We start from the raw sequence: 13,598 nt of genomic DNA, 5'->3' as shown, positions 1-13,598 counted from the left end.
TCTATCCTTCCTTCTGTGTCTTTTATTCTCTCTCTCCCTCTGTGATATAGGAGGTCCAGCAGTTGCATCCTGTACAGTACCGCCACCAAAGAGCGGCTCGGTGCAGCAGTGAGAGGCAAAACAGGATATGCGGTTGGAAAACTGGTGATTCTCTCACTTCGTGAGATGATTTCCTCCCAGTCATCCTCTGCAAAGGGAAGTGCCTACTTATCATCACGCAGTGAAAATATTACTGTCCTCTGAGGAGAACTGGACAGAATTTTTGGAATGTTTGAGATTAGACGCTTACGCACCACGTGCCACTTAAAATGAGTTTTAAAAACAAAAGTAAGCAAGTGTGTTAGGATCCCAGAATACATTTGAGGAACTCGAGAGCACATCCTGTGAAACAAAGTCTACAGCTTGCATGCACAGCATGTGTGTGTGTGTGTGTGTGTGTGTGTGTGTGTGTACGTGCGTGTTCCTTTCTGTCTGTGTCAAAGTTTCTTTATCAGTAGTTTGGTTTCGAGCCCCTGTATACGCATGTCTGTCTGTGTGTGTCTCCTGGAGAATGGCAAAACATCAGTCTGATTTATTGCCTTTGCATTCATGTCCATCTGTGTTATTCTACCTGTCTGTCTGTGAGCAGTCTGCCAGCCTCTTTCTCTCTCTCTCTAAGCAGCCTCTGTCCATCATTCTCTCTGTCTCTGCAAGTAACCCGTTTGTTTGATTGTCTGTCTCGCTACAAGCTGTCTGTCTGTCTGCAAGCTGTCAGTCTGTCTGTCTGCAAGCAGTCTGTCTGTCTGTCTGTCTGTCTGTTGTATTCACTCCCCCTGTCTGTCTGTCTGTCTGTCTGTCATATTCTGTCTGCATGTCTGTCTGCCTGTCTGTCTGTCGCACTCGCTCTCCCTGTCTGTCTATCTGTCTGTCTGTCGCCCACCTGTGAGTGCTCCCCCAAGACTCCCTCTCCGGAGCTGTTTGCCGTCCTCGCTCAGCTGCCGCTTGAACTTGAGGGCCGCACCCGAGCCATGCGACATCTCCGGGTTGCTGCACTTCCGGAAGGGCATGGAGGGGGGGTACAGGATGTTATCCAGCTGCAGAAGAGGGAGGAAGAGAGGACACAAACACAGGAGTTCATCAGGGATCACCACTCAACAGCCCTCTGATCATATCACACCTAACCAGAAACCACATGACCATGACATACTGAATGATTCTGGCCATCAGTGAACCGGACAATGCCATAGCGGCTTGCAGTTGCTCCATACAACACAGAGAGAACTCACATTGACATACAGCTTTATAGAAGTTGTAGATAAACTTGCTATTACAGTATACAATATTATGCATTCGTATATACATTCAGATTTCATTACAAGCACTATGTGATTACTGGTACAGCTATTGTATGCATGTAGATGTGTGTATAGCTGGCTGCTATTATTGTGTCCTTATACATTATTTCATGTTTGTCTGTGTACTGGTGCTGACTCCTTGTTGTGAACCAAAAAGGCCCTCGCCGGCATAATCCAATTTTACACAAGCACCATTACAAACTGGATGTACAGGTCTGTCTTATTTCCGTCATTCGAGCAGTTATACTGTAACTAGGATTCTCTATATGTTTTCTTCCTCAGCCATCTCATTATATAAAACTAAAGGTTGCTGTGAGTTAGCCAACGGTGAAATCCGTGCACGTATAGGCAGAATCAATTTGGAGAAGAAGTGAGAGCAAACTGGGGATGGCGGTGGCGCCACTTCCTTATAACCTTTCAAAATGTTTACTCCTTACATAATCACTGATTTCCTCTCATTAAGGCTATCTGAGCATCCCCAAATATCTCTCTCTCTCTCTCTCCCTCTCTCTCTCTCTCACACACACACACACACACACAAAGACATACACAAAAACAATCCTTTTTCCATGCACATCAGTGATTCTTAATCTTTGGCACGTAAATGCATTTGTCATTATAATGGCAAATCGAGTGCATTGAGGGGAAAAGGAACATTAAAAAAGTTTCAATTTGATTTGTTGTGCTTCTGAGCTTTTGAGTGGGATGTTCGCTTGGGAGAACTTTGGGCAAAACAGTCACCACCTTTATCAATTTGAGCAGAACGACATAGTCATGTTACACAGTATGACATTATTGTTGAAGTATAATCAAACCATAAAGTAAAGCTTAACACAGCATGACACCCTGCAGTTACATAATATACTTGTGTGCTATAAAGCGGTTGCTTGTCTATTACAAGGTCAAACTGTTTCATTACAAGTAAGCACAAGGTAGCAGTTTTATGACTTTTGTGATTTATTACATAGTACGCTACAAAGAAGATAGCAGTCATTTATCAAAACAGCATTGTAATGGGAACACCCATAATGAAAATGTTTAATAGCCCTGCATGTCTACGTACAGAACTATTCTTGGCTTGCAGAATAGTTTTTTCAACTGTTATCAAACACAAAGCATGCACAACATCTTAATGAGAGTAAAATCAGTATAAAATCTTGTGCTCATAAACACATTTAAATGTCCATTCCCCAATTATGTGTCTGTGCACTTTCCAAAAATCAATGGGGAAAAAAGCATGGCAAAGAAGAAGAACAATAACAACAAGAAAAAAAAACACTGACAAACCTATATGACCTCACTGTGCTAGCAGCGATCATAATTAGGCCACACCACTAATACATGACGGAAAAAATAAAAGATCAACGTATTACTATCACATATCCACAAAAGTTTTTTTTTGTCTATGGCAACCTGACTTACAGGTTTCATGCCACACCACTCCTAAAACCAATATAGGCCGCAGAAATGGAAAAGGAAAGACCGAGTTACATAACATCAAGGTCAATGTCATATAGGCTTCCGGGAGCCTCCAGGTGGCATTGGATCATGTTACAACAAGGAAGGGGGCTGATGTGGCCTCACAACAATGAGCGCCATCATGTCACAATACGGGCGAGCGTTTGTAAGCAGGGACGCTGCGCGGCAGTCGGGAGGGACCGCGTTCCAGCTCGAAACACCTCTACGGGCAGAACAATAGCGGAGGGGAGGAAACGGTCCTCCCAGCGAACACAAACATGAGCTGGCCCCCGGAGCCCCGAGCAAGCGCGCGCTTACGGCGAAGTCGTAAACGGAGGAAACGCCCACCCGCTCAAGAGGGACTGATTCATCATCCCGTCTCTCTCTGCCGCGCATAAACACACAAAAAAAAGGAGGCAAACGCTACCGTAGAGATCAAACTGAACGTGTCAACGCGCACGCACACACGCACGCACACACACACACACACAAACTTACAAAAAAAGGAACTACTGCTCAAAAGAAGTATGTGCTGTCTCATAGGCAGGGAAATAAAAATTCCCATGAATGACATAAACAGCACAGAAGGGTCCCTCTACAGACTATGTTCCTGTTTCGCTAAACTCCTGAACCACAACTTCATTCCACAGCTATGCCAATTGTTCACGTGGAGAGAGAACACACAGGGTACAGAATGCCCAGAACCACATCGGTCGGGACAATTGGCTCCATAGAGCCTCTGGGATTTTTCAAATTCCCTTCAGGGTTTTCCGCATGGCTGAGGGGGGAAGTGGAAAGCCCAAGTTTTCTTTTTTTTTTTTTTTTTTTCTTCTACAAAAGACTATCTTTTCCCGCCGAAGCTCTGCCCGCCCTGCGCCTGTGGGTCTCTGGAGGACCAGTCATGAGACGTTTCCTCCCATTCAAACAGGGGGCACCATCCCAGTGATGAGCCACCCAGCCAGTGACTGGCTCTCGCCCGCCACCACTTACTCACTCACTGCTGCCTCGGCTGTGAAAAAAAAACAAAGACGGCATTGTTAAGACACGCACACAGCACGACGAAAGATGAAAAAGCCATAGAGCTCTAGACTATTGGGGGGGGGGGGGGGGGAGAGAGAACGTTCATCCTCCCCACATCTGGCTGCTCACTGGAACTCGTTGAGCCATAAAATGTTGCCTCGGGCCAAAAGGGAAGACAAGGCGAAGGTGTGTTCCTGCCCGTCTCAGGGAAACAGAGGAAATAATCCAACCCGCGGTGCCAACTTTCCACTGTTCCACTGGTGCAACACCCAGAATAAAAAATGCCACGCTTGCAGCTCAAGCTACATCAAAGGAAGTCAGCTGTAAAGCAAAAGGTACCTCAGACTAATTCAGCTGACATATCAGTTAGAGCTGATATGACCTAAGCATTAGTACAGACTGGAGAGATGTTATCACACATAGTAACAGCTACAGCAATGCCCTGCGGTCAGGCTTTAAAGGGGTGACTAAAAGGCTGCTGTATACTTAAGGCTAGAATAAGTTAGCAAAGTATAAAACGAGAGCACTCACTGCATCACAACACAAACACTCTACTTACATGTATTGACAAGACACAAAAAAAAGACATCTAGAAGAAGAAAATGATTAATAATGTAATATAAAAAAAAAACAATTCTGGTTTCACTGATCCGACTATCTTTTCATTCTGATTCATGACCCCAAAATCCACCCGATAAGAGACCAACTGAATCCTGTCAAAACATCAGTGGCGCTACACAAACCGATTTAATTTTATTGGTGCAGATATCACAACACTTTGCTTTATTATGCAACCGTCCAGCTGGCTTTGGAAGCGGCTATAGAGTATCGTCAGGCACTCCATCTGTGTAAAGCTGCTCAAATGGGCTGCCAGGATTTAAGAGCTCTGTAGCAGCCGCACTGGTGGCGGAACGGCAGTCATTGTCTCTTAATTGCACTTCAGCTCTCGCTAATGTCTTTGCTGCGGCGTGGCCCAAAGAGAGGTTTTTCCAGGTCAGCGGTGTTTCACGCTTCTGGCCCCAAACTAGGGTAGTCCAGTAGCACAGTTCAAAAGACAGCTTACGTGTGTGTGTGTGTGTGTGTGTGTGTGTGTGAGAGAGTGTGTGTGTGTGTGTGTGTGTTTGAGTGTGTCTCAATGATGGTTTCCAGACTTCATTTTAATCTAATCATGAATGAATGAATGAATGAGGTAGAATCAATCACTTTGACAGAGGTCTGCCACTTTATTCCCCCATAACTGGGTTCCAGCATACCTTGTTGCCTAGCAAGGGCGCTAAACATACAGAACACTGTCCTGACTGGTTTTGTTTATTTTTTATTTCCCCTCAGAAACACATACGACTGTATCATATCGAGAGCTGCAGAAAGCTTTCATATGAATTTATATGGCAGACTTAACAGACAGACAGACAGACAGACAAACAGTGCAGTACACCATGTTTTGCATCTGCATTTGGCTACGGAATGTACCCTTGAATACAATGAATCCATGGTATTCGTACACATAAACATGCAAACATGAAGTGGAATGTGACATTAACTGTATTCTTTGCAAATGCAGTGCCTATGACTTTACAGCTTTCCATCATCTACGGACACAGTGAATCATTGTCCAACAGACTTCATTAACATATTTTTCTCCATTTAGTTTCGAAAACCAAACCAGACCAGAGGGCACGCATCGGACGACTGACCTTTGAAAAGAAACCTTTATTATACTACACCTAAGAACAATGACCTCATCTCCTGGCTCCCTGCCAGCACCCAGTAAATATCTCGCTGTGTTCGCTCAATAAAAACAGATGGGGAGTCATAAAAATCCCATCATGCACTGGGAGCCAGCAGCACGGCTCGTGTGCTGACTAAACGCCGTCCTGTGTTTACACCCAAACAGCTCCGATCCAGGCCAAAGACGAAGGCTAGCGATGATGAATGGCCTCTGGGAGAAAGAACATTTCTCTTCTCCTGAACACACAGGTGTGGCCGTCGCTCCCTGAACATTCATCATCAATTGCGATCGGGTTTCAATGACGTCACCTAATATCAGATTGGATGGCATGCGCTTTTGATAAATCGCCAAAGCCATGGAGCTGTGGGCGCTCCCGCAAGTAATGACTTTTCGAGAGCTATTTTTTTGATTACCCATTCAGGATGACAAACGAGGGAGATCCATCATCGGAAAAGTAAACAAATGCGGTGAAAATTAAGTTAAATGTAAATATCATGGCACTGTTCTTTGGCAATATATCAACACGGAGCACTATTATTACCACCATCCAACCATGTGATTAATCACGAGCCTCCCAAAACACTAAACAAAACAACAACATGACACAGCAACATACACATACACACCAAGGGTATAAAACCTGCTTTAAATAGAAGGTTCCCCTGACACCATTGATGACTGTTTTGGTAACCCCCTCTGCACCATGCCTGAAATATGATGCTTTGTTTTTAGTGATAATTGTCGTCGTGACAATGGTGTGGTGTCCCATCGGAATACAGGAGCAGAACACCTTCTGACTACCCCCATGCAGGTACCTGTCTTATTACCATCAGCAACACCACCCCCCGGAGACTAATCCAAGTTATCTAAGAAAATTAGTGCAGTAGTGCACTCCTACAGGGTTTCTCCGAAGAACAATCCCAAAGACACTTATGTAACTTCGTCTGAAAGCAGCCGGAACAGGACAGCTGAATGATGACCTATGGTAAGCAGCTTAAAGGAAAGGTGCTAAGAACAGTCGGAGGATATCGGTCTCGTCGTGGCTGCTCCCAGACTGTCCAATGCTTGTTTGAGTGCGGAGAAATGTCCAAATGGCACACTGGTGTGTGTGGACCTGTGTCTACTTCACAGGCAGACACTACCAAATGGCCAGGAGCAGAGACTGCAGAGCAGCTGAAAACTCATGTCCAGTTAGTATTGGACAAGGAACACACAACCCTGAGCTAAAGGTCAGGGGTCAAATTTGCTCAGTCGGTCGAGCAAGAGGCTAATCCTACCGAGGTCAGAGGTTCAATCCCAGGGAGCTGTAACACTAATGAAATGCATACCGGCCTTATTTTGGGTGAAAGTGCCCGCTAAACAAATTAACTTAAAAATATGCAAGCGTAAGTCTGCTGGTTCAGCATCATAACCCAAAATACCAAGGCTACCTATTTATCCCTTCAAAGTCATAACTCTGACAGGATTAACATCTATTTACAGAATCTTCACTAGCACGTAACAGGCTCAGTCAATGGACAGATTACCTGGGTTACTATCAAATGACCTCTTAAGTCTACTATAAAACGCTGCCTGACACTGGATGCCATTCATAACAATAACAACTTGCATTTTTACAGCTCTTTATAAAGGCATCCAACTCCAGACATCAGGGCTCTCAGTAAAATCCACCACAGCAACTGGCTTCAAAAATTGCCCCAGTAACCTGCACTCAAATGTGTGTGAGTGAGGCTTAGAACTCAAAACTACATTACTAAGGGGTTGCTAGGTTACAGGTAGGCAGGCAAGTCACGCCACTCCATCTGGATTTTGATTATTTTTGTCATTTTGTTCGATATATCTATATACTTGTATATAATATAATATACAGTATATGATAAATAATAGTATAGAAATAAATAAACACTTGTTTACTACTCAGAACTGATGTGGTACATGTGGAGTTCTTTCTGAAGAGAACAATGGAGAGGGGGGGGGTTGAATTACAGCATTCTGAGATTTAATTACTACTGCATTCCATCACCTCAATCTGCCTCTCAATGCAAACACCAGCCAGCGCTCTCATACCTGATATGATCAAAGTCAGTGAACAAGATGACAGGTACAGCTTTGAGATGTGTTCATTCACGGGCAAAGACAGAAAGAAAGAAAAGAAAGAGTGCCTAAGGCTACTGAAGACTGCCTGATAGGCCTGACACTGCAGAGAGAAAAGCCTTTTTTTTTTCTCTCCGATTTCAATTGAACCCAAATCCTTCCCGAACTGCATGCTGCACAAAGAGAGATGGAAAAAAACCAAAACACAAAACCCAAAGTCAGTGCAAATCTCTCTGCTTGGTGCCAATCCCACACACCTCACAGCTCCTGGGGTTGGAAACGCGGCTTTGACACTTCCTCATGCTCACAACAGTAGCGGGTGTTGGTGACATTCAATCTTTGTCATTCCTGCTGTCCAGAGCAATGCCAAGCCTCCAAAGCAGGAGATGGGGGGGGGGGGGGGGGGGGGTTGGCAGGTTTGCATGGGGAATGGATGGCACTGCAGCCCCTCTCTTTAGCTTCACCAACAACCTTCCGTGTAAGGGGAAGACATGGCATGTTGTTATGGGTAAATCACCCAGGCCCACACCCGCACACACACACACCAAGCTCATATCCAAAACACTGTGACTCCCTTTTGGGATGGGGGGGGGGGGGGTGTTACGGTGGACATACTTGGTCCACAACAAGCTCCTTGGTCCACACCAGCTTTTCCAGTGAGGTCACTTGCCCAACGCCGAAGGCATGTTTCGAGAAGCAGAGCGTGCTGTTTGATAAGCCTTGTTCAAACCTTGGAGTTGGACAAAGTCAACACCTTCCAAGGCTTAGTGCACCATGGAGCCAATTTTGTCACTCACTGACTGGCAGGCTTATCTTATTTTCACACACAGAAACAAAGGCCTGATTCCTGTCAAACAAGCATAAAGCAGACATCCAATCAAGCATTCTCTGTGATAAATTCAGGTGTGTAATGCAGTGAGTAAAAACAACACAGACTATAGTGTCGTAAAAACATACTGGTCCGAGCACTATGTGAACCCATTTGAAATGCACTATGAAAGCTTTCTGAGTGGCTCCGAGTGTCCGTCAGACGTCACATCGTCACAATGACTGCGTGTGTGATCACAGAACAAGCTGTGAGAAGTACCTTTTATTCTCAGAAGAAACAGAAGCGATCACTGACACAAAAAAAAGACTGACGCACTCTCTCGCTGGGGGGGGGGGGGGGGGTACAATGAAGACTTTAAAAACCTGTCAGGTTCAAAGACAGAGAGGAGCCAGAAGGAGCCGAGGCGAGTGGAGGGAAAATAAAAGATGAAGGGATGACAGAAGCAACAAAAGTAAGGAGAGATAGAGAGTGAGAAAGAACAAAGAAAGAAAGGCAAGGGGAAAAGGCAGACACAAAATGGAAAGGAGAGAGAGGAGAGAGGAGAGAGAGAGAGAGAGAGAGAGAGAGAGAGAGAGAGAGAGAGAGAGAGAGAGAGAGAGAGACTCATTTTCTGGAAATAGCTTTCACACCCATCAGCACCACACGGAGAACAGAACAAACCCACAGTGGTTCCTGCAGTGAGGAGTGAGGAGTGGGACCCCCCCACACACCCTCGGGGCTCAGAGTGGCTGTTCAGCCTGTGGGGAGTCTTACCCAACCACCCACCCAGGCACACAGCCAAGCAGCACAGGCTGCTCCAACCATCACCAATCACCCAGTTACAGGAGCCAGCCTACACATCCCCATCTCCATCAACATTATCACACCATCAAATGGCATCACGATCAGTATCATCATAACAATAACCCCATCCCATTCCATATTTCTTCAAACAAAATAACATGCCCTCAGACAGGATGTCTAGGTACAAACAAAAAAATAAATAAATGAACAACATTTTCCCCTGAGCATCCAAGGGGGTAACATTCCTCCTGTCACACTATGTCTTCAAAATAAAATAAATAAAATCCCTTGTTGACAATAGAGAGCAATCAGAGTATTCATAAAGACATCTAACCACAATATCACTCAAATCCCTCGTCTTGTTGTTGCTGCTGCTGCCGCAGCTGCTGCTGTTGTTGTTGTTGTTGTTGTTGTTGCGGCTGTCATGGACATAATCAGAGCTCACCTGACCCCTGGAGATACCTTTTCATTTCATGGTAATATCCCCCACCACGGAGGGCCACCAAGAGGAGCCAAACATAATGGAAGTATTAACACCACGTAATTACATATGTTCGCCTCGCCAGGGACACACTCTATTTACCTCAAGTGGCTAGGAGTGCTGTGTTTTGTTGTTGCTGATTATTTTTAAAACAGGATGAAAAATGTAATGGTGTTCCTGATGATGATGATGATGATGATGATGATGATGATGATGATGATGATGATGAAGGATTTAGCCCCGTCAAATTCACCCACCTAAGCATATTGTGTAAGCCTATGATCGCTTACATTCGTTGAGTGTTTGTCTCTTCTGGCCTAACAAACACCGACACCAGCGATACAACACATTAAGGATTAGACAGTGCCTGTGGGCAGAAATCTCGACATCGAACAATACGACCCATGACTTGAACGTGCTCCCTGTTTTTTTCATTTATGACTGTGATCCAGGGAAAATGAAAATGCAATATGTTGCATAACTGTTAGATAATCTCCTGATCAACAGTCTACACACACACACACACACACACACACACACACACACACACACACACACACACACACACACAGAGAGGCACCGTATCAACTTCATACCATTAAATTATCTACTTTCAAGGGATTTGACATTAAGCTGTTAAAGTTTGGCTCAGATAGTCAAAACATAATTTCCATGTTTACATAAAAGTGTAGTAGGAAATGATACACCACACAATAAGGTCACCGAGCTGAAGAAGCATTGAAATAGCCTAATGGTCTGAATATGGACTAAGCATACAAAGAAAGTATTCTCTGTGATTTAAAATACACAGAAAAATAGCCCATGACTGTTACAACAGGATCAACTACTGTTGCTTACACTGACACTGAGACTGACTGACACTTACTGTAGATTTTTAACCCAATTTAAAACTATATCATCTATAACTACTGCTGCAATTATTATTTGAAGATGAAAACATTACCAAATAGCATTAAAACCCTGAAACACGTTTTTTTTTTCTTCTTAGCATTACATTTGTCTCGTCAATCTAGCAACAAGTTGATGCATTTCATTTCATGCTCAAGATAATTGCGGTCGGCACTCGGCAGATAATATAATCGCCAGGTTCTATTCTCGACTTGCAATTCATCAACAACATTAAAGTTGAAACATTTCATTATTGCACTTCATTCAGATTTATCATACAGACACATGAGCCGATTGATTTAGTGTTCCATTTTAATGAAAACTGGCATCAATCTCCTCTAATGCTGTGTAATATACTTCAGTTATTGGTCATTGAGGATCACGATTAGTGGTCAGTGTCCTAATAATCAGAATTTATTAGCATCATAATAACTGTAATAAATCTTAATAAATCTCCTGATGCAAAATTAATTTGTTGCTGCTAGGAAACCCATGGTTATGCTACAGAATGACAGTGGCATCTTAGATGGTCGGGGCACTGCTTGAAAATACTGTAGATCTCCCCCATCAAAAAGTAGCAAGGCAGCAGTATCTCACAGTGTAACAGAATTTACACTTAACAGAATTTAAACATACTACCATATCTGGACACGTGTCTAAGTTACACCCCCCACACACACATTTAACATTAACCATATAATTGTAAAACAGAAATAGACTCCTCCTTTGATTGATCTGGTTGTACTACTGTTTCCTTATTAAGGGGCAAAGTCCAGGACCATAAATTTAAATGCAGATAAGACTAGTGTCCCCTTTTATGAGAAAACAAGGGATCATTACTCTCTGAAATGATGACAGGAACCTTTTCTGAGCTGAGAAACAAGGGAGCACTCATCTGTTCCCTGATGATCAGCCACTTGTTTTTATGGTTGGGAGAAGGGTAAAGTATATCGGAAAAAGAAATGCCTTTGATTATTTCTGAACACTTAATTCTGTATCACTTAAAAAAAAAAAGACAAGACAACACTTTATTCTAGCTAAATCACCTTAGAGTAAATCATAGTGTATTGTGGAGACTCCACAATACTCCAGATCCTATTTTGCAATGCTAACATTTGTTTTTCCACTCCACCAGCTAGGCTTACAAAACAGACATCCCTCATATCCATGCAGATGGCAAGTAAGTAACCCTTTAGACCTGATATGTAAAAGGCTAGCACTCAGCTCATCCTTAAGCCATCAGGTTCATTTCACCAGAGGAAGTGAGCCAAGACTGTCAAACAAATTACCACAGGGGAAGACCCTGAGAGAGTTATTTTCCGTAACATGAGACATAGTTGAGTTGCTGCTGCTGCTGCTGTTGCTGTACTATTTCAACCCCCTCGCATCACAAATCAGTGACCTGACACACGGACACATGCTCATCCCCTAGCGAGGGTGAACCCCAAGTTAAGCCTTCTGACACTCTATTGACACGGCCCTGCTCTATCACTCCCCCTGTAGTTCTCCCTCCATTTCTGTCTCTCTCTCGCTCTCTCTCTCTCTCTCTACTCCACTCTACTGCTCCCATTCCTCCTCTCCCTCTCGGTCTCTCTCTCTCTCTCTCTCTCTCTCTCTCTCTCTCTCTCCCTCAACCCAGAATAGTCCAGGGCTGCAAGCAGAGGAGTAACGTGAGAGAAGGAACTGGCAGTTCAATCCCGGCAGCCCTTGAAGACCAACCACGGGGATAGGCAAGATGTTCCAGAATTAAAACCCAGAACTTAAGAGGGTTTGACTGGAGAGGTCTGAAGGGGGCAAAGGATCAGTGTTCGAATATCACTTTTCTACAGGCTGAAGGGAGACAGAAACTTGGCAACTCCTGTTTTTTTCCATTAAGCAATTACCTCCATTATAACATAATATTCATATTTAATTCCCTCTGCACAGTGTCAAGCAGTTTAGACTGGGGAGAAGACATTTGGCAGGCCTTCTCCATTCAGCCATAACTTCCATTATGTCCACAATCGTATCTGTTAAAAGCCGGATCTTGTGAGCCTGTGGTGTTTAACCTGACACAAATGGGTGTGATGGCTATGCTCTCGCTACTGAGCAGCTGAGAGTAAGAAAACACCCATCAGCTGTTATCCTCTCTGCCATGCCTTCCCAGAAGATTGGTCTTCCAAATCACAGAAAAATGAAACAGCAGGGACGGACGAGTAATGGATGAAGCCCTTGTTTGCAAAGCCTCAGGTGTTTTCCAACGGAGGACACTCTTTGAGCAAACTCAGAAGGAAAACAAACGGCACGTCTATAGTGATTATTCCTCTGCCGGTTCAATAACCCCCCGATTTCTTCTCGCTCTGTTGATATGGGCGAACGATAATTGCGAAACAATGCTACGCATGTTTATGTGCAATCAAACATGATGAGCATGAATCAATGCAATTGGGTGAAACTAAATTTCCCTCCAGTTTACAAAGTTAGATAAAAAAATAAAAAAAACACTAATTTTTTTTCCATCTCGATTCGGTCACGTCACACAAATTTGCGTGAGAGCAGGCTAGCACAGAACAATGCGTAGAAGGTTCCCTGCACTTGTGTGATTGAGGAGACTGGTCTCACTGAGTTGGGTGTAGATTGAGTGTGGGTAGATCTGAGTAAACACTCCGACAATGGCGATTCAAACGTTGATAATTCCACCAAGAGACTCCATCCTCATAGCCCGTGTTCAGATCCATGGAAACGGGGGACTCTCAGCAGTGGCGCTGCCTGCTGGAGCCACAGGCCACATTCTTTGTGAGGTTTTGGAAGAATTATGGCGGCCAAATAACAGCCTGCCTCCCTGGTGCATGCTCCGAGAGGCTGGCTCGTTGTCGGTGTAGTAACCGACCAGCCCTCAAAGAATCTGCCCCCGAAAGGCACCAAGACGACAGATACCCACAAGTCTAGCTTGAGGAAACAAATGCAAGTTAAAGCCTTCGG

The 13,598-nt window shown here is 44.2% G+C and overlaps 2 protein-coding genes across 5 annotated transcripts in view; one reads left to right on the top strand and one right to left on the bottom strand.

The window, feature by feature from the left end:
* Nucleotides 1–13,598, top strand: part of LOC134101378 (G2/mitotic-specific cyclin-B1-like) — a 202,480-nt gene that overhangs the window by 129,078 nt on the left and 59,804 nt on the right. The gene's annotated exons all lie outside the window — the stretch shown is intronic.
* The window catches only part of mast4 (microtubule associated serine/threonine kinase family member 4), a 111,404-nt gene that overhangs the window by 89,458 nt on the left and 8,348 nt on the right, over nucleotides 1–13,598 (bottom strand). For all 3 annotated transcript variants that reach the window (XM_062555004.1, XM_062555002.1, XM_062555003.1), the window contains exon 2: nucleotides 920–1,073. In XM_062555004.1, coding sequence (XP_062410988.1) covers nucleotides 920–1,073 — 154 coding nt within the window. The remainder of the gene's footprint in view (nucleotides 1–919; nucleotides 1,074–13,598) is intronic.

This window comes from Sardina pilchardus, chromosome 14, assembly GCF_963854185.1.
Source record: "Sardina pilchardus chromosome 14, fSarPil1.1, whole genome shotgun sequence".
Lineage (NCBI taxonomy): Eukaryota > Metazoa > Chordata > Actinopteri > Clupeiformes > Clupeidae > Sardina > Sardina pilchardus.
The sequence above is the reverse complement of the archived record's forward strand: the minus strand, read 5'-3'. Positions and strand labels throughout refer to the sequence as shown.